The sequence below is a fragment of the Cherax quadricarinatus genome, chromosome 2 (genome assembly GCF_038502225.1).
Source record: "Cherax quadricarinatus isolate ZL_2023a chromosome 2, ASM3850222v1, whole genome shotgun sequence".
Classification (NCBI taxonomy): Eukaryota; Metazoa; Arthropoda; class Malacostraca; order Decapoda; family Parastacidae; genus Cherax; species Cherax quadricarinatus.
The window spans coordinates 12,193,172-12,217,934 of NC_091293.1; the positions used below are offsets into that span (position 1 = coordinate 12,193,172).

General features: G+C 47.1%; 1 protein-coding gene across 1 annotated transcript; it reads right to left on the reverse strand.

The window, feature by feature from the left end:
• Nucleotides 1-6,595: 6,595 nt before the first annotated feature.
• LOC128704319 (uncharacterized) lies at nucleotides 6,596-22,157 on the reverse strand. Its single transcript, XM_070089496.1, has 4 exons — nucleotides 22,035-22,157; nucleotides 19,867-19,938; nucleotides 8,536-8,662; nucleotides 6,596-7,734 (listed from the first exon to the last, which is right to left on the reverse strand). The coding sequence occupies exons 2-4, from the start codon at nucleotides 19,924-19,926 to the stop codon at nucleotides 7,478-7,480; spliced, it is 444 nt and encodes a 147-aa protein (XP_069945597.1). The 5' UTR covers nucleotides 19,927-19,938; nucleotides 22,035-22,157; the 3' UTR covers nucleotides 6,596-7,477.
• Nucleotides 22,158-24,763: the final 2,606 nt, after the last annotated feature.

The following is a 24,763-nucleotide window of genomic DNA, read 5'->3' on the forward strand; positions in this document are numbered from 1 at the left end:
ACATGCTGTCACTTGCCACTTGCTGTCACTTCCCACATGCTGTCATTTGTCACTTGCTGTCACTTCTCACATGCTGTCACTTGCCACTTGCTGTCACTTCCCACATGCCGTCACTTGTCACTTGCTTTCACTTGCCACTTGCTGTCACTTGCCACTTGCTGTCACTTGCCACTTGCTGTCACTTCCCACATGCTGTCACTTGCCACATGCTGTCACTTGCCACATGCTGTCACTTCCCACATGCTGTCACTTGCCACTTGCTGTCACTTGCCACTTGCTGTCACTTCCCACATGCTGTCGATTCCCACATGCTGTCACTTCCCACATGCCGTCACTTGCCACATGCTGTCACTTGCCACTTGCTGTCACTTCCCACATGCTGTCACTTGCCACTTGCTGTCACTTGCCACATGCCGTCACTTGCCACTTGCTGTCACTTCCCACATGCTGTCACTTGCCACTTGCTGTCACTTCCCACATGCTGTCACTTGCCACTTGCTGTCACTTCCCACATGCTGTCATTTGTCACTTGCTGTCACTTCTCACATGCTGTCACTTGCCACTTTCTGTCACTTCCCACATGCCGTCACTTGTCACTTGCTTTCACTTGCCACTTGCTGTCACTTGCCACTTGCTGTCACTTGCCACTTGCTGTCACTTCCCACATGCCGTCACTTGTCACTTGCTGTCACTTGCCACTTGCTGTCACTTGCCACTTGCTGTCACTTGCCACATGCCGTCACTTGCCACTTGCTGTAACTTGCCACTTGCTGTCACTTGCCACTTGCTGTCACTTGCCACATGCCGTCACTTGCCACTTGCTGTAACTTGCCACATGCTGTCACTTCCCACATGCCGTCACTTCCCACATGCCGTCACTTGCCATTTGCTGTCACTTGCCACTTGCTGTCACTTGCCACTTGCTGTCACTTGCCACTTGCTGTCACTTGCCACTTTCTTCGACCGCGGAGAAATTTCATCCAGATAATACATAACAATGTTTGTGTCGTCTCGTGGCACAGTCATTGTGCTTTCTCCATATTTTTTTATACATATTTTGTTGAAATATTTTCTTAATTACTTGGCATGTTTCGTATCATAATCATGTGTCCATAACATCAACTTCTCGTTCAATATCATTAGTCGTTGTATATGCATTGAAAGAATTAGTTTAGTGCACTGCAATGTCTATTGCAACTCCCAGGTCAATAATTATATGTAATTTGTTCGTTAGAACCCTGTTTCATGGAACAGTTATGTTTATAAGAGAAACAAAAGTCTTGGTTAAGGAGTGAGAGGAAATGACGTTTTTTTTTTTTTGTTTTTTTTTTTTTTTTACACAGGGTTTGACAAGGTTAAGGATCCCTAGCTTTATTGACAGCTATTTACAGGTTAAGGATTCCTAACTTTATTGGCAAGCTAAGAGCTGTTACCTACATCAGCTCATTTGAAAGCATTTTTATTGCTATGAGACATACAAGTAGGAAACAGGATGAAGTTGGAGCCATCTGTGGGTCAGCATTTTCATTTGATCAACTGACTTTATCTCGTTGACATCATTATGCTGTACGAATGTGTTCCATACTCGAGTCATCCTGGGTATGTATGATCTCAGATGAAGTGATGTTCTGGAGAAGGGTACAGCCAGAGTGAAGTTGCTGCTTTCTGCCCGTCTTGTGGCAGCTTGTTTCACGCTGTCCTCGAAGTGGACCCAAGTGTGGTATTTTGACAATATTGGCCTTGTACATAACAGTAAGGCCACTCACATCCCTCCTATGTTGAAAGCTCTGCTGAAATGACAGATCTATCCAGGATGGGTCCAGGCGAGAGATGAGACGTCTTGCTCTGTTCTCTACTCTGTCAAGCAGTCGCAGATGAGAGGGGGGGCAGGCAAACCAAGAAAATGGAGCATACTCAAGGTGCGAGCGTACTTGTGCCTCGTACAGGATCTTGCAACCCCTACTGTCAAGCAGATGGGAGATACGGCGAAGTGCTGTAAGCTTCCTGGCTGCCTTGTTTGCAAGATTTACAACATGGTTCTTCATGGTTAGTTTGGAGTCAAATTTCACCCCAAGGATATCAACTTCTTCTCCAGGTGCCAACATCCTCCCATTCATTCTTACTACTGCACCAGCATTACCATCATGGTGCCTAGAGACGATCATCATTTGCGTTTTCTCAGGTGCAAATGTTACTTGCCATCTATTTCCCCAAGCTGATATAGCTCTCAGCTGGTGATTGATGTAGCTTAGAGCAGCTGGCATTTCTTCTCTTGGATAAGTGAATGTCAGTGTACAGTCGTCTGCATATGCATGTGATTCTGGGATGAGATGAAGAAGGTCGTTGAAGTAGACATTCCATAACAATGGACCCAGCACGCTTCCTTGTGGAACACTTGCCCCAATAGGATGTCTTGCTGATTCCGTTCCATTGAGAACTACACTTAGAGATCTACCATGAAGGTAGTCACTGAGGAGACATAGCGTAGAGCCTGCAATTCCCAGTGCTTGAAGTTTTGCTAAGAGGCCCTGGTGCCACACCCGGTCGAAAGCGCCAGCAATGTCCAGTGCTACCACACAGCTGACTTTGGATTCTTCCAGTGACTGGTGCCACTTAGAGGAGAGGTTTAACAACAGATCAGCAGCAGAGTAACCTTTCCTGAAGCCATATTGACGATCACAAAGTAGTGAGTGGTAGTCAAAAAACTCTGTCATTTGTCTTGAGATTATTGTCTCAAGGATCTTACCAGTGATTGACAGGAGTGACACTGGTCTGTAGTTGCTGATTTCTGCTCTGCTCTTCTTTTTGTGAACAGGGACTACATTCGCCTCTTTCCATAGAGAGGGCCATTTACACTGTACTAGGCAGTGCTGAAAGATGCGAGTTAGAGGTGCTGCTAGCTGGTCTGCACATCTTCTCAACAATCTTGGGCTCAACTTGTCTGGGCCCACAGCCTTTTCTTGGTCAAGCGATTTAAGTAGGAAATGCACCTCCTCCTGCCTTATTGTCACCACTGACAGTTTTGACACAGTTCTTGCAGCTAGCCAAGGAGGGTCCCTTGCTGGATCAGGAACTTGCATTTTGGTAGCAAAGTGTTCAGCAAAGAGGTCCGCCTTCTCTTGACTACTAGTAGAGGTGGTCCCATCCTGTCGATTTAGAGGTGGAATAAGTTCATCAGGCAGATAACCTTGTCTGTCCTTGACCAGGGACCACCAGGTTTTGGAGCCTACCCTACCTGATGCTAACTTTCTTTTAGTGTCCACCTCCCATTTAGCAATGGCCCACTTTTGAACATCACCCATATGCCTACAGGCTTGCATGTGCAAGTTCCTGTTATAGGTGGTAGGATGTCTCTTATACCTTCGCCATGCTTTGTACTTAGCAGTAGCAGCCTCTCTACAACGAAAGCCAAACCAAGGCTGATCTGTAGGCTTCGTCACATCTTGCCGGTAAGGAATGTGTTCTTGTTGTAGATTAAGGATGTGTCCAGTGAAGGCTTTCACTTGGTTGTCAACATCCCCTTGGAAAAGAGCATTCCAGTCGGTGGCGAGCTCAGAGCAAAGGGCTGGCCAATTACCTCTTTCCCATAGCCAGGTTGTGCGTGTGGACTCCTCACCTCGTTCTGTTGGGATCTTAAGTGTCGTAAAAACAGCCTTGTGGTCAGACGATCCAACATAGCCGAGGGGTTGACAAGTGACTATGCCTTCTGCCAGATCACTCACTACTGGGTCAAGGGAGGAGCCAGAGATATGAGTAGGGAAATCAACAAAGTTTCTCATGTCAAACACTGCAAGAAGGTCATCAAAGTCCCTCTGTATAAGGTGCTGGTTGAGGTCACCAACAATTATAATATGTTGACAGTTGTGTTGTAGCAGAAGGGAGTCAATATTTTCCATTAGGAAGTTGATGGGGTCTGCATGTTGCCACTGAGGTCTGTACATTGCACATGCTAGTACAGAGGTACTAGTGTTTATACAGAGCTTGAAGAACATCATTTCAAGATGTGTAGGGGTGGCAACATCAATGTGCTGGGCATGAACACTTTTAGAGAAGCACACAGCAACACCTCCTCCTTGCCCTTGCCTGTCTCTTCTCATCCATGAGGTGTAGCCAGCAATTCTTGCAAAATTTTCTGGAGTCCTGTCATCCAAAAATGTTTCAACAACAGCTATCATGTCGGGACGTCGAGTGTTCACAAAACTATGTGTGAGCTCTCCAACATTAGTAATGAAACCTCTAATGTTGGCCGACAGGATGCTGATAGACTGGCTCCTCATGATGAAGTGGTCAGCTTGAGGTGGTGGGTGTGTAGGGAATGTAAGGTGCCTGCCCTTGAGAGAGGTAGGGTACTGAGGCAGCTGCAGGGATGTAGGTCTGTGGTCTTGTATAAGGCGCAATCCCACCTGCTGGGCTGGGATAGGAGTAGCTAAGTGGGTGACGTGTGAGAGTGTTCACCAATTCAGAGATCCTGTTGGTTTGTTCTGAGAACAGGTCTCTAAACAGGTGGCCCTGTCTGTCAAGTTCCTTTTTCTTCCGACACTGGTCCTCCTTATGTCCTTTCTTGTAGCAGTAATTACACCTGGTATCTCGCAGGCAGTTGTTGGCAGTGTGCCCCTTCCGGTGACAGTGAGAGCACAGCCTAGGTGCCTGGGAGGGTGGACTAGGATTTGTTGCACCTCCTGAGTTTTGCAGATTTGTCCTCAGATTCTGCCACTGGAACTGTGTTAGTGGAGGGTGAGACGGCTGTAGATGTCTTCCTCCTCCACGTCCTCCTCCACGTCCTCTGCCCCGTCCTCTACCAGTTCTGACAGATGTGTCCCTGCTGTTCGTACTTCGGCGCAGTAGGTGATCAGGTGCAGTGATAGTTCCCTGATCATTAACTGCACCGTTCTCTGGTGGAGAAACTCCTGGCTCAGAACTTGTTGACGAAACACTGCTACCAGATTCTAGAATAGTATCGGCAGGTGTGCTGACAGGTGTAGGATCAGAGATGGTATGTGCACTGTCAAGTAGACTGGCAGTGGCTGAAGCAGAGATGTCAGGTGTAGGAGAATTAACAGATCCAAGGCTTCCCTCGTTGCTGGGAAGAGGATTTGTTCCCTCTGTGGTGGTCAGAGGAATTGTGTTAGGATTCCCAAAGGTAGTGTTTTGAACTCTGTCAGTCTGTGGGACCTTAGGGATGACAGAATTCCACCAGTTGTTTACCCCTGATTTAAGCTCAGTGTGGGACTTCCAGTCTTTGTCAATAGTGTCACCATCAGCTGAGCAGCTTACGTCACTTGATGCAGGCTTGCACTGGCCTTCTACAATAGCTTGTAGGTTATTTAATGATTTGAGGAGCTCATGAAGTGCTTCCCTGTGATGGATTATCTTAGCTGCAACTTTACAACACAGCCCAAGAGGGCAGTCTTGATCTTTGGACAGGAGTCCCTGAGGTAGGACTTCTGAACCTTCCTCCTGTAGCTCCAGGCTTGTATCCACATATACCACAGGATTATGGATATCCTTAAATTTTCTGAAATTTTCAACCTGGCTGCAACAAAATTCTTCTTCTGGAATGCAATCTGTGTGGCAGTAGTTGGAACAAGTAGGCTCCTTACATCTAAGAAGAATTTTGTCCCTTGTGGTATACCCACAAACACTGCAGTAACTACTGGGACAATAGCCAGATAGCGTAGATATTCTTGCTATTTTGCGGTGTGAAGTCATCCCAGAGGAGGCTTGTAGGTTTGAAGTTCACAGGAGAGAGAGAGAGGGTGGGTGGTGATGTCGTGGGTGGGGTGGAGTATCGTGGGTGGGGGTGTTTATAGCCGGGTGGGTAGTGAGGGCGGGCGGCAGTGGGCCACTAGCTGGAAGTGTTGCCTTCTCACTATCACTTAATAAACACTGTTTATGCTATCCACTTTTCCACTAAAGGAAGATGTTACACAAATCACTGTGTTGCATTGTACCAGCCACGTTGTTATAAAGCACCAGATGCTAGTACATAGCACAAAACACATATAATATTAGACGCTCACTCTGAAGGCAATAGTGAAGTCACTCCTAAGGCCTGCCGCTGTCCCCTCACTCACACCATGTCTTCACCATACCACACTTAATATCACTGATATTGCTTATATTCACTTCAGTGGAGGAGTTGGCTTACTTGTACTAATGTGTTGTAAGTAGTACGTCACTGAACAGTTTTTATCCACACCAACCCTCGTATTTAAGTAATATTAAGAAAGTTTGTGGAGCACACTGTGACACGTCTTCACCCTCTCTCTCTCTCTCTCTCTTTCTCTCTCTCTCTCTCTCTCTCTCTCTCTCTCTCTCTCTCTCTCTCTCTCTCTCTCTCTCTCTCTCTCTCTCTCTCTCTCTCTCTCTCTCTCTCTCTCTCTCTCTCCCTCTCTCTCCCTCTCTCTTTCTCTCGTAGGTCTTCGCTATGTTGGAGTACTGGGTGGTAACAGTGCGGCCTCTGGACCTCCAGATAATAGATAATTCTCGAATGATGGTCTCTTGACAGGAAGAACAAGAATGTCAGCCACGGGGATTAAGCCAATAAAATGTCAAGTCATTAAACAAATTTATAGATAACATAAGACCAGTGACCTGCGCTGACCTATACAAAAAAAAAAATATTCACTGAAGTATACAAACATACCAACATTTATATCAAATAAAATCAGGTACCCAGGAAGTAGACGTTTCCTGCGATAATCTCAAGAAGATTTATTGTAAAGATAACAGATGATTTTGCTTGTAGGGTATAACAAGCATACTCCTGCGAATTTAAGTGGCGCGATCAGTCTAAGTTGCATCTGCAGTCTTAAGTTGATTGTGGAGATACCAACCATATGACCAGTACGACACAGGCTGCAGTAGCAACGTCGAGTTGGGTGTGGAGGCCAGCCACCACACGAACCGATCGTACTACCAGTGCACCAAAAAGTGTAGCAGCATCGTCAGGTTGGAGAGGAACACGTCGATCGTACATCCAGTGTACCATCAGCAGCATCGTGTTAGGAGCGCAACACACTCCAACTCTCACAACCAGAGACATAATTTTGATCTTGAAAATTTCACAATAACGTGAAAAATAGCGTGATTAAAACCACTAATAAAATATCCAGTAGAACGGAACAATATCATTCGCAGCATCACATGAGAGGCCATGTGACTTGTCACAGTGGAACTGTATATTTGTCTCTGTGTACAGTGCTTTTTCTATTAAATATTTTATACTGTATAGAGTACTGTGATCGGTTGAGACTATTGTATTTTAATGGTGCACTTGTCTTGATGATTAGCTCACAATTTATGTTGGACCTCCCTCACAACTAGGTGCATGGGGCTGGAGCACTATAAGCCGCATGGAGATGGAATACTGATGGAAGGACTAGCTACCGAAAAATGTATCCATCGCTGACGACTAGCGCTCAAAATCTAGAAATTTTAAATTACTCTCCACCATTCATCTTACCCAGCAAGTGTCTTAGATCATCCTCTGAATAAGGCGTCGGAAGGATTTCATGAAGCCAGTGACTCCTCCTTCACGGAGGCGACCTATACCACGGATACCATTTCCCCCTCGGATAGCGCCCAGGGCGATGGGTGAATCTTCTATAGACTCCCTTTGCGGCCTCCATTGGCCAAGCTGCTTCTGGGGGCGTCCTCCCTGTGGGGGTCTGCCTGGCCGACGTTTGGGCTTCCTGTTTCTTTGACGCTTGGGTCGACGAACTGGCTTGTTATCTACAAAAGAAAATAAAAACAAATATTAAGAACGAATTTACAGAGGCAGGTCTGCGTTCGTAATTAAGCTTGTCAATTATGTGTAAATTTTAGTTTTCTCCTTCATATAAACCAAGCACTTTTATAAATTAACGGGAAGAATGCAAGACACAATACCGTGGTAGAAACAACACATAACTCTCACAAAGCTGAGATGAATACTCGACATTTCGGTCCACACCGGACTTCATAACTGAATAAGATGGACCGAAACACCGTGAAGGTTCATATCAGATTTCTGGGTTAGTTATGACTTCACAGATAAGACTATACATGCATCGTGATATATAATCACGTGAAGTGAGAGAAACTGTAGTAACTGAGATCGTTCAGAGCGGGTGAGACTGAACTAAGCCATGGATTAATGAGATTGCAAACAGCAGGCAAGAAGTAGTAAGAATCTTAACAAGGCTGAGCTAAGCCATGGGTTCATGAGGTTGGAGAGTTGCATGCAAGGGCTAGGTGAAGCTACTGTGGCGCTACCTTCTTGTCTAGTGTCGGCGAGGAGCATCGGAGGGGGTGTTGGAACGGGTATTTCCCCGTGAGAGGCTGGTAAGTTGCAAACTACTGGTGATTTAGGAGCAGATGGCGGTCTCGGGACCTGTGGACCGAAGTCCGGAAAATAGGCAGGGGCACTTAGCTCTGGGATAGTGAAAGGCGCTGGACCGCCTACAGGAGGGTCGGGTTCGAACCCATCTGAAGGTACTGGGTCGTCGAACCCTCCCAGAGAGTTCAGACCAGAGGGACGAGGCAAGGTGTTACCTTTATAAAAGCCGACATCGTCTTGATATTGAAGGTTATAGCCTTGCTCGTCATCGAAATCAACTTGACGGTGAGTGGGATCCTCGATCGCCAGGAGACTGTTTTCACCGTCTTCGAAGAAGTGATTCTGTAAGAGACCAGTTATGTCGTGTCGGCGCTCAGAAAGAATTACTAACATGGAGATGTGACAGAAGAATAACGGATTGCAATGCGTAAGAGCTCATTTTGTTGTACAGTTATGATATGTGTTCATGTCTACGATGACAATTGTGCCGCTGGAGCGGCTAGTTTATTGTACACCCACAGCTCATCCTGTGAGCGGTTCAGCAAAAAAAAAAAAAAGTACAGAGGTCACAATGGGTCTTTGTCAGACCCACACATTTATATCACCAGAAAGAAATATTAGTCATATTATATTTTACAGTTACTTCGTATATTTGATGTACACAACACATTATGGAATAGTCTAAAAAATGATATCGTATTACCAGTAAAAATAATTGGTCATAACTGGGTTGCAATCTCTGTGAAACAGTTCATTCAACTATTCGATGCAAAATGTGGAGACAACCTCAAGATTTCGGATATTATTAACAATGAAATGTTTTGTAATATTCTGTAAGGTTTGCATGGAGGTGTTTCTGAAAAATTGTATGTTTGTACACTCTAAGATGTAATGTTCCAGTGTATGACCCTGTCTCTGTCCACACACCAGTGTATGACACTGTCTCTGTCCACACACCAGTGTATGACACTGTCTCTGTCCACACATCAGTGTATGACCCTGTCTCTGTCCACACACCAGTGTATGACACTGTCTCTGTCCACACACCAGTGTATGACACTGTCTCTGTCCACACACCAGTGTATGACACTGTCTCTGTCCACACACCAGTGTATGACACTGTCTCTGTCCACACACCAGTGTATGACACTGTCTCTGTCCACACACCAGTGTATGACACTGTCTCTGTCCACACACCAGTGTATGACACTGTCTCTGTCCACACACCAGTGTATGACACTGTCTCTGTCCACACACCAGTGTATGACACTGTCTCTGTCCACACACCAGTGTATGACCCTGTCTCTGTCTACACACCAGTGTATGACACTGTCTCTGTCCACACACCAGTGTATGACACTGTCTCTGTCCACACACCAGTGTATGACCCTGTCTCTGTCCACACACCAGTGTATGACACTGTCTCTGTCCACACACCAGTATATGACCCTGTCTCTGTCCACACACCAGTATATGACCCTGTCTCTGTCCACACACCAGTATATGACCCTGTCTCTGTCCACACACCAGTCTATGACCCTGTCTCTGTCCACACACCAGTATATGACCCTGTCTCTGTCCACACACCAGTATATGACCCTGTCTCTGTCCACACACCAGTACATGACCCTGTCTCTGTCCACACACCAGTATATGACCCTGTCTCTGTCCACACACCAGTGTATGACCCTGTCTCTGTCCACACACCAGTATATGACCCTGTCTCTGTCCACACACCAGTGTATGATCCTGTCTCTGTCCACACACCAGTATATGACCCTGTCTCTGTCCACACACCAGTGTATGACCCTGTCTCTGTCCACACACCAGTATATGACCCTGACTCTGTCCACACACCAGTGTATGACCCTGTCTCTGTCCACACACCAGTCTATGACCCTGTCTCTGTCCACACACCAGTATATGACCCTGTCTCTGTCCACACACCAGTATATGACCCTGTCTCTGTCCACACACCAGTACATGACCCTGTCTCTGTCCACACACCAGTATATGACCCTGTCTCTGTCCACACACCAGTGTATGACCCTGTCTCTGTCCACACACCAGTATATGACCCTGTCTCTGTCCACACACCAGTGTATGACCCTGTCTCTGTCCACACACCAGTATATGACCCTGTCTCTGTCCACACACCAGTGTATGACCCTGTCTCTGTCCACACACCAGTATATGACCCTGTCTCTGTCCACACACCAGTACATGACCCTGTCTCTGTCCACACACCAGTATATGACCCTGTCTCTGTCCACACACCAGTGTATGACCCTGTCTCTGTCCACACACCAGTATATGACCCTGTCTCTGTCCACACACCAGTGTATGATCCTGTCTCTGTCCACACACCAGTATATGACCCTGTCTCTGTCCACACACCAGTGTATGACCCTGTCTCTGTCCACACACCAGTATATGACCCTGACTCTGTCCACACACCAGTGTATGACCCTGTCTCTGTCCACACACCAGTCTATGACCCTGTCTCTGTCCACACACCAGTATATGACCCTGTCTCTGTCCACACACCAGTATATGACCCTGTCTCTGTCCACACACCAGTACATGACCCTGTCTCTGTCCACACACCAGTATATGACCCTGTCTCTGTCCACACACCAGTGTATGACCCTGTCTCTGTCCACACACCAGTATATGACCCTGTCTCTGTCCACACACCAGTGTATGACCCTGTCTCTGTCCACACACCAGTATATGACCCTGTCTCTGTCCACACACCAGTGTATGACCCTGTCTCTGTCCACACACCAGTATATGACCCTGTCTCTGTCCACACACCCGTATGATGACCCTGTCTCTGTCCACACACCAGTGTATGACCCTGTCTCTGTCCACACACCAGTATATGACCCTGTCTCTGTCCACACACCAGTGTATGACCCTGTCTCTGTCCACACACCAGTATATGACCCTGTCTCTGTCCACACACCAGTGTATGACCCTGTCTCTGTCCACACACCAGTATATGACCCTGTCTCTGTCCACACACCAGTGTATGACCCTGTCTCTGTCCACACACCAGTGTATGACACTGTCTCTGTCCACACACCAGTATATGACCCTGTCTCTGTCCACACACCAGTGTATGACCCTGTCTCTGTCCACACACCAGCATATGACCCTGTCTCTGTCCACACACCAGTGTATGACACTGTCTCTGTCCACACACCAGTATATGACCCTGTCTCTGTCCACACACCTGTGTATGACCCTGTCTCTGTCTACACACCAGTGTATGACCCTGTCTCGGTCCACACACCAGTATATGACCCTGTCTCTGTCCACACACCAGTGTATGACCCTGTCTCTCTCCACACACCAGTGTATGACCCTGTCTCTGTCCACACACCAGTGTATGACACTGTCTCTGTCCACACACCAGTGTATGACACAGTCTCTGTCCACACACCAGTATATGACCCTGTCTCTGTCCACACATCAGTGTATGACCCTGTCTCTGTCCACACACAAGTGTATGACACTGTCTCTGTCTACACACCAGTGTATGACCCAGTCTCTGTCCACACACCAGTGTATGACACTGTCTCTGTCCACACGCCAGTGTATGACCCTGTCTCTGTCCACACACCAGTGTATGACACTGTCTCTGTCCACACACCAGTGTATGACACTGTCTCTGTCTACACACCAGTGTACGAAACAGTCTCTGTCCAAACACCAGTGTATGACACTGTCTCTGTCCACACACCAGTGAATGACACTGTCTCTGTCCACACACCAGTGTATGACACTGTCTCTGTCCACACACCAGTGTATGACACTGTCTCTGTCTACACACCAGTGTACGAAACAGTCTCTGTCCAAACACCAGTGTATGACACTGTCTCTGTCCACACACCAGTGAATGACACTGTCTCTGTCCACACACCAGTGTATGACACTGTCTCTGTCCACACACCAGTGTATGACACTGTCTCTGTCCACACACCAGTGTATGACACTGTCTCTGTCCACACACCAGTGTATGACACTGTTTCTGTCCACACACCAGTGTATGACACTGTCTCTGTCCACACACCAGTGTACGACAAAGTCTCGGTCCACACACCAGTGTATGACACTGTCTCTGTCCACACACCAGTGTATGACACTGTCTCTGTCCACACACCAGTGTATGATACTGTCTCTGTCCACACATCAGTGTATGACACTATCTCTGTCCCCACACCAGTATATGACACTGTCTCTGTCCACACACCAGTGTATGACACTGTCTCTGTCCACACATCAGTGTATGACACTGTCTCTGTCCACACATCAGTGTATGACACTGTCTCTGTCCACACATCAGTGTATGACACTGTCTCTGTCCACACACCAGTGAATGACACTGTCTCTGTCCACACACCAGTGTATGACACTGTCTCTGTCCACACACCAGTGTATGACACTGTCTCTGTCCACACACCAGTGTATGATACTGTCTCTGTCCACACACCAGTGTATGACACTATCTCTGTCCACACACCAGTCTATGACCCTGTCTCTGTCCACACACCAGTATATGACCCTGTCTCTGTCCACACACCAGTATATGACCCTGTCTCTGTCCACACACCAGTATATCACCCTGTCTCTGTCCACACACCAGTGTATGACCCTGTCTCTGTCCACACACCAGTATATGACCCTGTCTCTGTCCACACACCAGTCTATGACCCTGTCTCTGTCCACACACCAGTCTATGACCCTGTCTCTGTCCACACACCAGTATATGACCCTGTCTCTGTCCACACACCAGTGTATGACCCTGTCTCTGTCCACACACCAGTATATGACCCTGTCTCTGTCCACACACCAGTCTATGACCCTGTCTCTGTCCACACACCAGTCTATGACCCTGTCTCTGTCCACACACCAGTATATGACCCTGTCTCTGTCCACACACCAGTCTATGACCCTGTCTCTGTCCACACACCAGTATATGACCCTGTCTCTGTCCACACACCAGTATATGACCCTGTCTCTGTCCACACACCAGTACATGACCCTGTCTCTGTCCACACACCAGTATATGACCCTGTCTCTGTCCACACACCAGTGTATGACCCTGTCTCTGTCCACACACCAGTATATGACCCTGTCTCTGTCCACACACCAGTGTATGATCCTGTCTCTGTCCACACACCAGTATATGACCCTGTCTCTGTCCACACACCAGTGTATGACCCTGTCTCTGTCCACACACCAGTATATGACCCTGACTCTGTCCACACACCAGTGTATGACCCTGTCTCTGTCCACACACCAGTCTATGACCCTGTCTCTGTCCACACACCAGTATATGACCCTGTCTCTGTCCACACACCAGTATATGACCCTGTCTCTGTCCACACACCAGTACATGACCCTGTCTCTGTCCACACACCAGTATATGACCCTGTCTCTGTCCACACACCAGTGTATGACCCTGTCTCTGTCCACACACCAGTATATGACCCTGTCTCTGTCCACACACCAGTGTATGACCCTGTCTCTGTCCACACACCAGTATATGACCCTGTCTCTGTCCACACACCAGTATATGACCCTGTCTCTGTCCACACACCAGTGTATGACCCTGTCTCTGTCCACACACCAGTATATGACCCTGTCTCTGTCCACACACCAGTGTATGACCCTGTCTCTGTCCACACACCAGTATATGACCCTGTCTCTGTCCACACACCAGTGTATGACCCTGTCTCTGTCCACACACCAGTATATGACCCTGTCTCTGTCCACACACCAGTGTATGACCCTGTCTCTGTCCACACACCAGTGTATGACACTGTCTCTGTCCACACACCAGTATATAACCCTGTCTCTGTCCACACACCAGTGTATGACCCTGTCTCTGTCCACACACCAGTATATGACCCTGTCTCTGTCCACACACCAGTGTATGACACTGTCTCTGTCCACACACCAGTATATGACCCTGTCTCTGTCCACACACCTGTGTATGACTCTGTCTCTGTGTACACACCAGTGTATGACCCTGTCTCGGTCCACACACCAGTATATGACCCTGTCTCTGTCCACACACCAGTGTATGACACTGTCTCTGTCCACACACCAGTATATGACCCTGTCTCTGTCCACACACCAGTGTATGACCCTGTCTCTGTCCACACACCAGTATATGACCCTGTCTCTGTCCACACACCAGTCTATGACCCTGTCTCTGTCCACACACCAGTGTATGACCCTGTCTCTGTCCACACACCAGTATATGACCCTGTCTCTGTCCACACACCAGTGTATGACCCTGTCTCTGTCCACACACCAGTATATGACCCTGTCTCTGTCCACACACCAGTGTATGATCCTGTCTCTGTCCACACACCAGTATATGACCCTGTCTCTGTCCACACACCAGTGTATGACCCTGTCTCTGTCCACACACCAGTATATGACCCTGTCTCTGTCCACACACCAGTATATGACCCTGTCTCTGTCCACACACCAGTGTATGACCCTGTCTCTGTCCACACACCAGTATATGACCCTGTCTCTGTCCACACACCAGTCTATGACCCTGTCTCTGTCCACACACCAGTCTATGACCCTGTCTCTGTCCACACACCAGTATATGACCCTGTCTCTGTCCACACACCAGTCTATGACCCTGTCTCTGTCCACACACCAGTATATGACCCTGTCTCTGTCCACACACCAGTATATGACCCTGTCTCTGTCCACACACCAGTACATGACCCTGTCTCTGTCCACACACCAGTATATGACCCTGTCTCTGTCCACACACCAGTGTATGACCCTGTCTCTGTCCACACACCAGTATATGACCCTGTCTCTGTCCACACACCAGTGTATGATCCTGTCTCTGTCCACACACCAGTATATGACCCTGTCTCTGTCCACACACCAGTGTATGACCCTGTCTCTGTCCACACACCAGTATATGACCCTGACTCTGTCCACACACCAGTGTATGACCCTGTCTCTGTCTACACACCAGTCTATGACCCTGTCTCTGTCCACACACCAGTATATGACCCTGTCTCTGTCCACACACCAGTATATGACCCTGTCTCTGTCCACACACCAGTACATGACCCTGTCTCTGTCCACACACCAGTATATGACCCTGTCTCTGTCCACACACCAGTGTATGACCCTGTCTCTGTCCACACACCAGTATATGACCCTGTCTCTGTCCACACACCAGTGTATGACCCTGTCTCTGTCCACACACCAGTATATGACCCTGTCTCTGTCCACACACCAGTATATGACCCTGTCTCTGTCCACACACCAGTGTATGACCCTGTCTCTGTCCACACACCAGTATATGACCCTGTCTCTGTCCACACACCAGTGTATGACCCTGTCTCTGTCCACACACCAGTATATGACCCTGTCTCTGTCCACACACCAGTGTATGACCCTGTCTCTGTCCACACACCAGTATATGACCCTGTCTCTGTCCACACACCAGTGTATGACCCTGTCTCTGTCCACACACCAGTGTATGACACTGTCTCTGTCCACACACCAGTATATAACCCTGTCTCTGTCCACACACCAGTGTATGACCCTGTCTCTGTCCACACACCAGTATATGACCCTGTCTCTGTCCACACACCAGTGTATGACACTGTCTCTGTCCACACACCAGTATATGACCCTGTCTCTGTCCACACACCTGTGTATGACTCTGTCTCTGTGTACACACCAGTGTATGACCCTGTCTCGGTCCACACACCAGTATATGACCCTGTCTCTGTCCACACACCAGTGTATGACACTGTCTCTGTCCACACACCAGTATATGACCCTGTCTCTGTCCACACACCAGTGTATGACCCTGTCTCTGTCCACACACCAGTGTATGACCCTGTCTCTGTCCACACACCAGTGTATGACACTGTCTCTGTCCACACACCAGTGTATGACACAGTCTCGGTCCACACACCAGTATATGACCCTGTCTCTGTCCACACATCAGTGTATGACCCTGTCTCTGTCCACACACAAGTGTATGACACTGTCTCTGTCTACACACCAGTGTATGACCCAGTCTCTGTCCACACACCAGTGTATGACACTGTCTCTGTCTACACACCAGTGTATGACCCAGTCTCTGTCCACACACCAGTGTATGACACTGTCTCTGTCCACACGCCAGTGTATGACACTGTCTCTGTCCACACACCAGTGTATGACACTGTCTCTGTCCCCACACCAGTGTATGACACTGTCTCTGTCCACACGCCAGTGTTTGACACTGTCTCTCTCCCCACACCAGTGTATGACACTGTCTCTGTCCACACGCCAGTGTATGACACTGTCTCTGTCCACACACCAGTGTATGACACTATCTCTGTCCACACGCAAGTGTATGACCCTGTCTCTGTCCACACACCAGTGTATGACACTGTCTCTGTCCACACGCCAGTGTATGACACTGTCTCTGTCTACACACCAGTGTACGAAACAGTCTCTGTCCACACACCAGTGTATGACAATGTCTCTGTCCACACACCAGTGTATGACACTGTCTCTGTCCACACACCAGTGTATGACACTGTCTCTGTCCACATACCAGTGTACGACACAGTCTCTGCCCACACACCAGTGTATGACACTGTCTCTGTCCACACACCAGTGTACGACACAGTCTCTGTCCACACACCAGTGTATGACACTGTCTCTGTCCACACACCAGTGTATGACACTGTCTCTGCCCACACACCAGTGTATGACACTGTCTTTGTCCACACACCAGTGTATGACACTGTCTCTGTCCACACACCAGTGTATGACACTGTCTCTGTCCACACACCAGTGTATGACACTGTCTCTGTCCACACACCAGTGTACGACACTTTCTCTGTCCACACACCAGTGTACGACACAGTCTCTGTCCACACACCAGCGTACGACACAGTGTCTGTCCACACACCAGAGTACGACACAGTCTCTGTCCACACACCAGTGTACGACACAGTCTCTGTCCACACACCAGTGTACGACACAGTCTCTGTCCACACACCAGTTTACGACACAGTCTCTGTCCACACACCAGTGTACGACACAGTCTCTGTCCACACACCAGTGTACGACACAGTCTCTGCCCACACACCAGTGTATACCACTGTCTCTGTCCACACACCAGTGTACGACACTGTCTCTGTCCACACACCAGTGTACGACACAGTCTCTGCCCACACAACAGTGTATGATACTGTCTCTGTCCACACACCAGTGTATGACACTGTCTCTGTCCCCACACCAGTGTATGACACTGTCTCTGTCCACACGCCAGTGTATGACACTGTCTCTGTCCACACACCAGTGTATGACACTGTCTCTGTCCCCACACCAGTGTATGACACTGTCTCTGTCCACACGCCAGTGTATGACACTGTCTGTGTCCCCACACCAGTGTATGACACTGTCTCTGTCCATACGCCAGTGTATGACACTGTCTCTGTCCACACACCAGTGTATGACACTGTCTCTGTCCACACACCAGTGTATGACACTGTCTCTGTCTACACACCATTGTACGAAACAGTCTCTGTCCACACACCAGTGTATGACACTGTCTCTGTCCACACACCAGTGTATGACACTGTCTCTGTCCACACACCAGTGTATGACACTGTCTCTGTCCACACACCAGTGTATGACACTGTCTCTGTCCACACACCAGTGTATGACACTGTCTCTGTCCACACACCAGTGTATGACACTGTCTCTGTCCACACACCAGTGTATGACACTGTCTCTGTCCACATACCAGTGTACGACACAGTCTCTGCCCACACACCAGTGTATGACACTGTCTCTGTCCACACACCAGTGTACGACACAGTCTCTGTCCACACACCAGTGTACGACACAGTCTCTGCCCACACACCAGTGTACGACACAGTCTCTGTCCACACACCAGTGTACGACACTGTCTCTGTCCACACACCAGTGTACGACACAGTCTCTGCCCACACACCAGTGTATGACACTGTCTCTGTCCACACACCAGTGTACGACACAGTCTCTGTCCACACACCAGTGTACGACACAGTCTCTGTCCACACACCAGTTTACGACACAGTCTCTGTCCACACACCAGTGTTCGACACAGTCTCTGTCCACACACCAGTGTATGACACTGTCTCTGTCCACACACCAGTGTATGACAATGTCTCTGTCCACACACCAGTGTATGACACTGTCTCTGTCCACACACCAGTGTATGACACTGTCTCTGTCCACACACCAGTGTATGACACTGTCTCTGTCCACACACCAGTGTATGACACTGTCTCTGTCCACACACCATTGTACGACACTGTCTCTGTCCACACACCAGTGTATGACACTGTCTCTGTCCACACACCAGTGTATGACACTGTCTCTGTCCACACACCAGTGTATGACACTGTCTCTGTCCACACACCAGTGTATGACACTGTCTCTGTCCACACACCAGTGTATGACACTGTCTCTGTCCACACACCAGTGTATGACACTGTCTCTGTCCACACACCAGTGTATGACACTGTTTCTGTCCACACACCAGTGTATGACACTGTCTCTGTCCACACACCAGTGTATGACACTGTCTCTGTCCACACACCAGTGTATGACACTGTCTCTGTCCACACACCAGTGTATGACACTGTCTCTGTCCACACACCAGTGTATGACACTGTCTCTGTCCACACACCAGTGTATGACACTGTCTCTGTCCACACACCAGTGTATGACACTGTCTCTGTCCACACACCAGTGTATGACACTGTCTCTGTCCACACACCAGTGTATGACACTGTCTCTGTCCACACACCAGTGTATGACACTGTCTCTGTCCACACACCATTGTACGACACAGTCTCTATCCACACACCTCTGCTTTTGTAGCTACAAACGCCGAAGACGGAACAACACATCTACAACTTTGCTCTTGTAACTACAAATACTGACGATAAGAATACATAACCACAGCTCAGGTTCTGTAAGTGCAAACACTGAAAAAGTGACACCTCGGCATAATTCTACTATCCCAGAAAAATGGGATAACACTAACATATGTTGTCGCTACACTGAAGACGGGATGTAACCAGAACAGCTCTTGGCCGCTGCGCTGCACACGAAACACTAGGATCATAACTCTGCTGTTCTAGTTACAAATACTGAACGCAGGATACCACACACATTTACTTCTGTTCTCTATAGTTCCAAATAGAACCTCTCTCTGTCTCTGTCTGTCTGTCTGCCTCTTTCTCTCTCTCTCTCTTTCTCTCTCTCTCTCTCTCTCTCTCTCTCTCTCTCTCTCTCTCTCTCTCCCTCTCTCTTAAACACACACAAACACACACGCACTCATACACACCATACACATCTTTAAGAAGAGGTATAATAAAGCTCATGGAGCAGGGAGAGAGTGACCTAGTGGCGACCAGTAAAGAGGCGGGGCCAGGAGCCATGAGTCGACCCCTACAACCACAATTAGATGAGTACACGTGAATAAGACCTACCTCAGCCGCTACTACAGTAGCCGTGGCCAGCACCACCATCCCCCAGGCTGCTACCAGCATCCTCCTCCTCCACTGAAACAGCACATGGTACACAACGTTATGACGAGAAGTGATAAAATCACTGATGGCTGAGACGCCTCGACAATAAATTCCTTGTCCAGCATGTTGTTCCTTATTCAAATTGAAGGAAAGTTTATTTTATAATAGTGTGTATGGAACAATTCATTAAGGCAAAATTAAAGTATGTGTTACTTGTCTCTTATATGTTTCCGTCATACCTGAAGGTCCCTATTTAAGTCTTAAAGTAAGTTTTAAGTTGTAACCACAGGTTTTAAATTTCAATCTTAAGTCTTGTAATTTATACATACAAGTGTTAAGATCTAAATTCTAACCTTAAGGTATGAACGCAACTCTTAAACCATGAACGCAACTCTTAAACCATGAACGCAACTCTTAAACCATGAACGCAACTCTTAAATCATGAACGCAACTCTTAAATCATGAACGCAACTCTTAAATCATGAACGCAACTCTTAAATCATGAACGCAAATCTTAAATCATGAACGCAAATCTTAAATCATGAACGCAACTCTTAAATCATGAACGCAACTCTTAAATCATGAACGCAACTCCTAAATCATGAACGCAACTCCTAAATCATGAACGCAACTCCTAAATCATGAACGCAACTCCTAAATCATGAACGCAACTCTTAAACCATGAACGCAACTCTTAAACCATGAACGCAACTCTTAAACCATGAACGCAACTCTTAAATCATGAACGCAACTCTTAAATCATGAACGCAACTCTTAAATCATGAACGCAACTCTTAAACCATGAACGCAACTCTTAAATCATGAACGCAACTCTTAAATCATGAACGCAACTCTTAAACCATGAACGCAACTCTTAAATCATGAACGCAACTCTTAAATCATGAACGCAACTCTTAAATCATGAACGCAACTCTTAAACCATGAACGCAACTCTTAAACCATGAACGCAACTCTTAAATCATGAACGCAACTCTTAAATCATGAACGCAACTCTTAAATCATGAACGCAACTCTTAAATCATGAACGCAACTCTTAAATCATGAACGCAACTCTTAAATCATGAACGCAACTCTTAAACCATGAACGCAACTCTTAAACCATGAACGCAACTCTTAAATCATGAACGCAACTCTTAAATCATGAACGCAACTCTTAAATCATGAACGCAACTCTTAAACCATGAACGCAACTCTTAAATCATGAACGCAACTCTTAAATCATGAATGCAACTCTTAAACCATGAACGCAACTCTTAAATCATGAACGCAACTCTTAAACCATGAACACAACTCTTGAACCATGAACACAACTCTTGAACCATGAACGCAACTCTTAAACCATGAACACAACTCTTAAACCATGAACACAACTCTTGAACCATGAACGCAACTCTTAAACCATGAACGCAACTCTTAAATCATGAACGCAACTCTTAAACCATGAACACAACTCTTAAACCATGAACACAACTCTTGAACCATGAACACAACTCTTGAACCATGAACACAACTCTTGAACCATGAACGCAACTCTTAATCTGTCAACAACAGTTCCCGTTGTGTTAAAACTTGTGGCTAAGGTTTCATAATTTAGTTATTAAACAGACGTCACTTGCTCACTGAAGTACAATCTGTTTTATCTATGGTCATGATTTACAGTTATAATTAATGATTTACAGTTATAATTAATGATTTACAGTTATAATTAATGATTTACAGTTATAATTAATGATTTACAGTTATAATTAATGATTTACAGTTATAATTAATGATTTACAGTTATAATTAATGACTTATCTTTGATTTAAGGTCAAAATTAAGAAGCTTCTTAGATGTGAGATCGCATTAAAGACTTTTATTGTTATTGCCTTTGTAGTTATTATTTGTATTTTTATATTATTTTTTTACTAAGTGGGACGTTTTCAAAAACAAGTAAAAGTGTCCCAAACAAGGAAACACGTTCACCATCGTTCATTCAGTAGCTGTCTTGGGAACAGCGCTTCGACACCACAATTCAAGCTTTTCTTTGTTTAATATGACGAATGTAATCACATTTGCTTCGGTATTTTGTACACTTAAGGAGAGTACAGTTCAGCTGCTGTGGTTACCTGTGTGTACAGTCAGCCGGAGAAGTGTTAACTTGTACGATGTAAAGTGCTGTGAATTCCTTCCCGCGGCCGCCAGCAGTGTTATCCAGGCCGCTTCTAAAGGGAAAGTAAGCGAAGTATGGAGGGAACTTTCTTATATATGAGGGGTGGTGTCGGGGATGGAAACTCCCTCCCCCGCCGCTGCAGCCATCACCACTGCCACCCGGTATTGCCGCCGCCGCCGCCACCGTCACCCCTCACTGCCTCCGCCGCCACCGTCACCCCTCACTGCCGCCGCCGCCGACACCGCCGCAAATCATGCGGCGAGAGTAACAGAATAGAAGTGATATCAGTCACCATTGTTGATCTCTCTCTCTCTCTCTCTCTCTCTCTCTCTCTCTCTCTCTCTCTACACACACATACACACACACAAACACACACACACACACACACACACACACACACACACACACACACACACACACACACACACACACACACACACACACTCCCTGCTCTTGGCGTAGGGAGTGGATCTAGTAACGATCAGCGGAGAGACGGAGACAGGAACTACGATATGACCCCTGCAACCACAAATAGGTGAGTACACACACACACACACACACAGAACAGGGAGGTACACCAACAAGTGCTGGGTGAGGTACACATAACCGACGAGGAAGTGAAGAAGCTGCTATGTGAACTTGACACCTCAAAGGCGGTGGGACCAGACATCTCTCCGTGGGTCCTTAGAGAGGGAGCCGAGATGCTGTGTGTGCCACTAGCAAAGATCTTCAACACATCCACTGAAACTGGGCAACTCCCTGGGGTATGGAAGATGACAAATGTAGTTCCAATTTTTAAAAAAAGGAGACAAACATGAGGCATTAAACTACAGACCTGTGTCACTAACGTGTATAGTATGCAAAGTCATGGAGAAGATCATCAGGAGGAGAGTGGTGGAGCACATGGAAAGAAACAAGTGTATAATCGACAACCAGCACGGTTTCAGGGAAGGAAAATCCTGTGTCACAAACCTACTGGAGTTATATGACAAGGTGACAGAAGTAAGATAAGAGAGAGAGGGGTGGATAGACTGCATTTTCTTGAACTGCAAGAAGGCCTTCGACACAGTTCCTCGCACGAGGTTAATGCAAAAGTTAGAGGATCAGGCACACATAACAGGAAAGGCACTGCAGTGGATCAGAGAATACCTGACAGGGAGGCAACAACGAGTCATGGTACGTGACGAGGCGTCAGAGTGGGCGCTTGTGACAAGCGGGGTTCCACGGGGGTCAGTTCTAGGACCTGTGATGTTTCTGGTATGTGTGAATGACTTAACGGAAGAGATAGACTTAAAAGTGCTCTTGTTTGTAGATGATGTGAAGTTAGTGAGGAGAATCAATTCAAGGAGCCAGTTGCTGGACAGGCTACAAGCCTGGTCCAGCAACTGGCTCCTTGAATTTAACCCTGTCAAATGCAAAGCCATGAAGATTGGGGAAGGACAAAGAAGACCACAAACACAGTATAGTCTAGGTGACCAAAGACTTCAAACTTTACTCAAGGAAAAAGATCTTGGGGTGAGTATAACACCGAGCACATCTCCTGAGGCGCACGTCAATCAGATAAATGCTGCAGCGTACGGGCGTCTGGCAAACTTGAGGATAGCGTTCCGATACCTCAGTAAGGAATCGTTCAAGACTATACACCACTTACGTCAGGCCCATACTGGAGTATGCAGCACCAGTTTGGAATCCACACCTAGTCAAGCACGTCAAGAAATTAGAGAAAGTGCAAAGGTTTGCAACAAGACTAATCTCAGAGCTAAGGGGATTGTCCTACGAAGAAAGGTTATTAAGGGAAATCGGCCTGACGACACTGGAGGACAGAAGGGCCAGGGGAGACATGATAACGACATATAAAATTCTGCGAGGAATAGATAAGGTGGACAAAGACAGGATGTTCCAGGGAGGGGACACAGAAACAAGGGGTCACAATTGGAAGCTGAAGACTCAGATGAGTCAAAGGGATGTTAGGAAGTATTTCTTCAGTCATAGAGTTGTCAGGCCATGGAATAGCCTAGAAAGTGACGTAGTGGAGGCAGGAACCATACATAGTTTTAAGACGAGGTATGATAAACCTCATGGGGCAGGGAGAGAGAGGACCTAGTAGCAATCAGTGAAGAGGCGGGGCCAGGAGCTATGACACGACCCCTGCAATCACAAATAAGTGAGTATACACACACACACACACACACACACACACACACACACACACACACACACACACACACACACACAAAGTCAAAGACGTAAGACACAACAATGGATCAAAGACGTACTTAACAGGAAGTAAACAACAAGTGATTATCCGTGAACAGGTGTGGGAATGGGTGCATGTGACGAGTACTAGGACCGGTGGTGCTACCTATTGTATAAGTAAAAGACATGACGGAAGAGAGAAAGTCAGAGGTATCCCTGTTCGCAGACGACGTGAAACTAATGAGAATACAAGCAGACGAGGACTAGGAAAGGCTACAAATGGATCTGGACAGGCTGCAGACCTGGTCTAACACACGGTTCCTGGAGTGAAACCTTAGCAAATGCAAAGTTGTGAAGTTTGGAGAAGAGCTAACTACAAACAGCCAGATAGGAAATCACACTTCAAATAATTCATCGATTAAACAGCTGGAATGTTCAGCTCTGACAGACAAAATAATTGCAGCAGTTATAAACACATATATATCTTTG

What these genes read in the sequence shown, in the direction of transcription:
- LOC128704319 (XM_070089496.1), bottom strand. Translation starts at nt 19,926, where the DNA reads ATGCTGGTAGCAGCCTGGGGGATGGTGGTGCTGGCCACGGCTACTGTA. An exon ending in CTACTGTAGTAGCGGCTGAG is followed by an intron (nt 8,663 to 19,866) that starts GTAGGTCTTATT and finishes GGTCTCTTACAG; the next exon opens with AATCACTTCTTCGAAGACGG. An exon ending in CGATGTCGGCTTTTATAAAG is followed by an intron (nt 7,735 to 8,535) that starts GTAACACCTTGC and finishes TTTCTTTTGTAG; the next exon opens with ATAACAAGCCAGTTCGTCGA.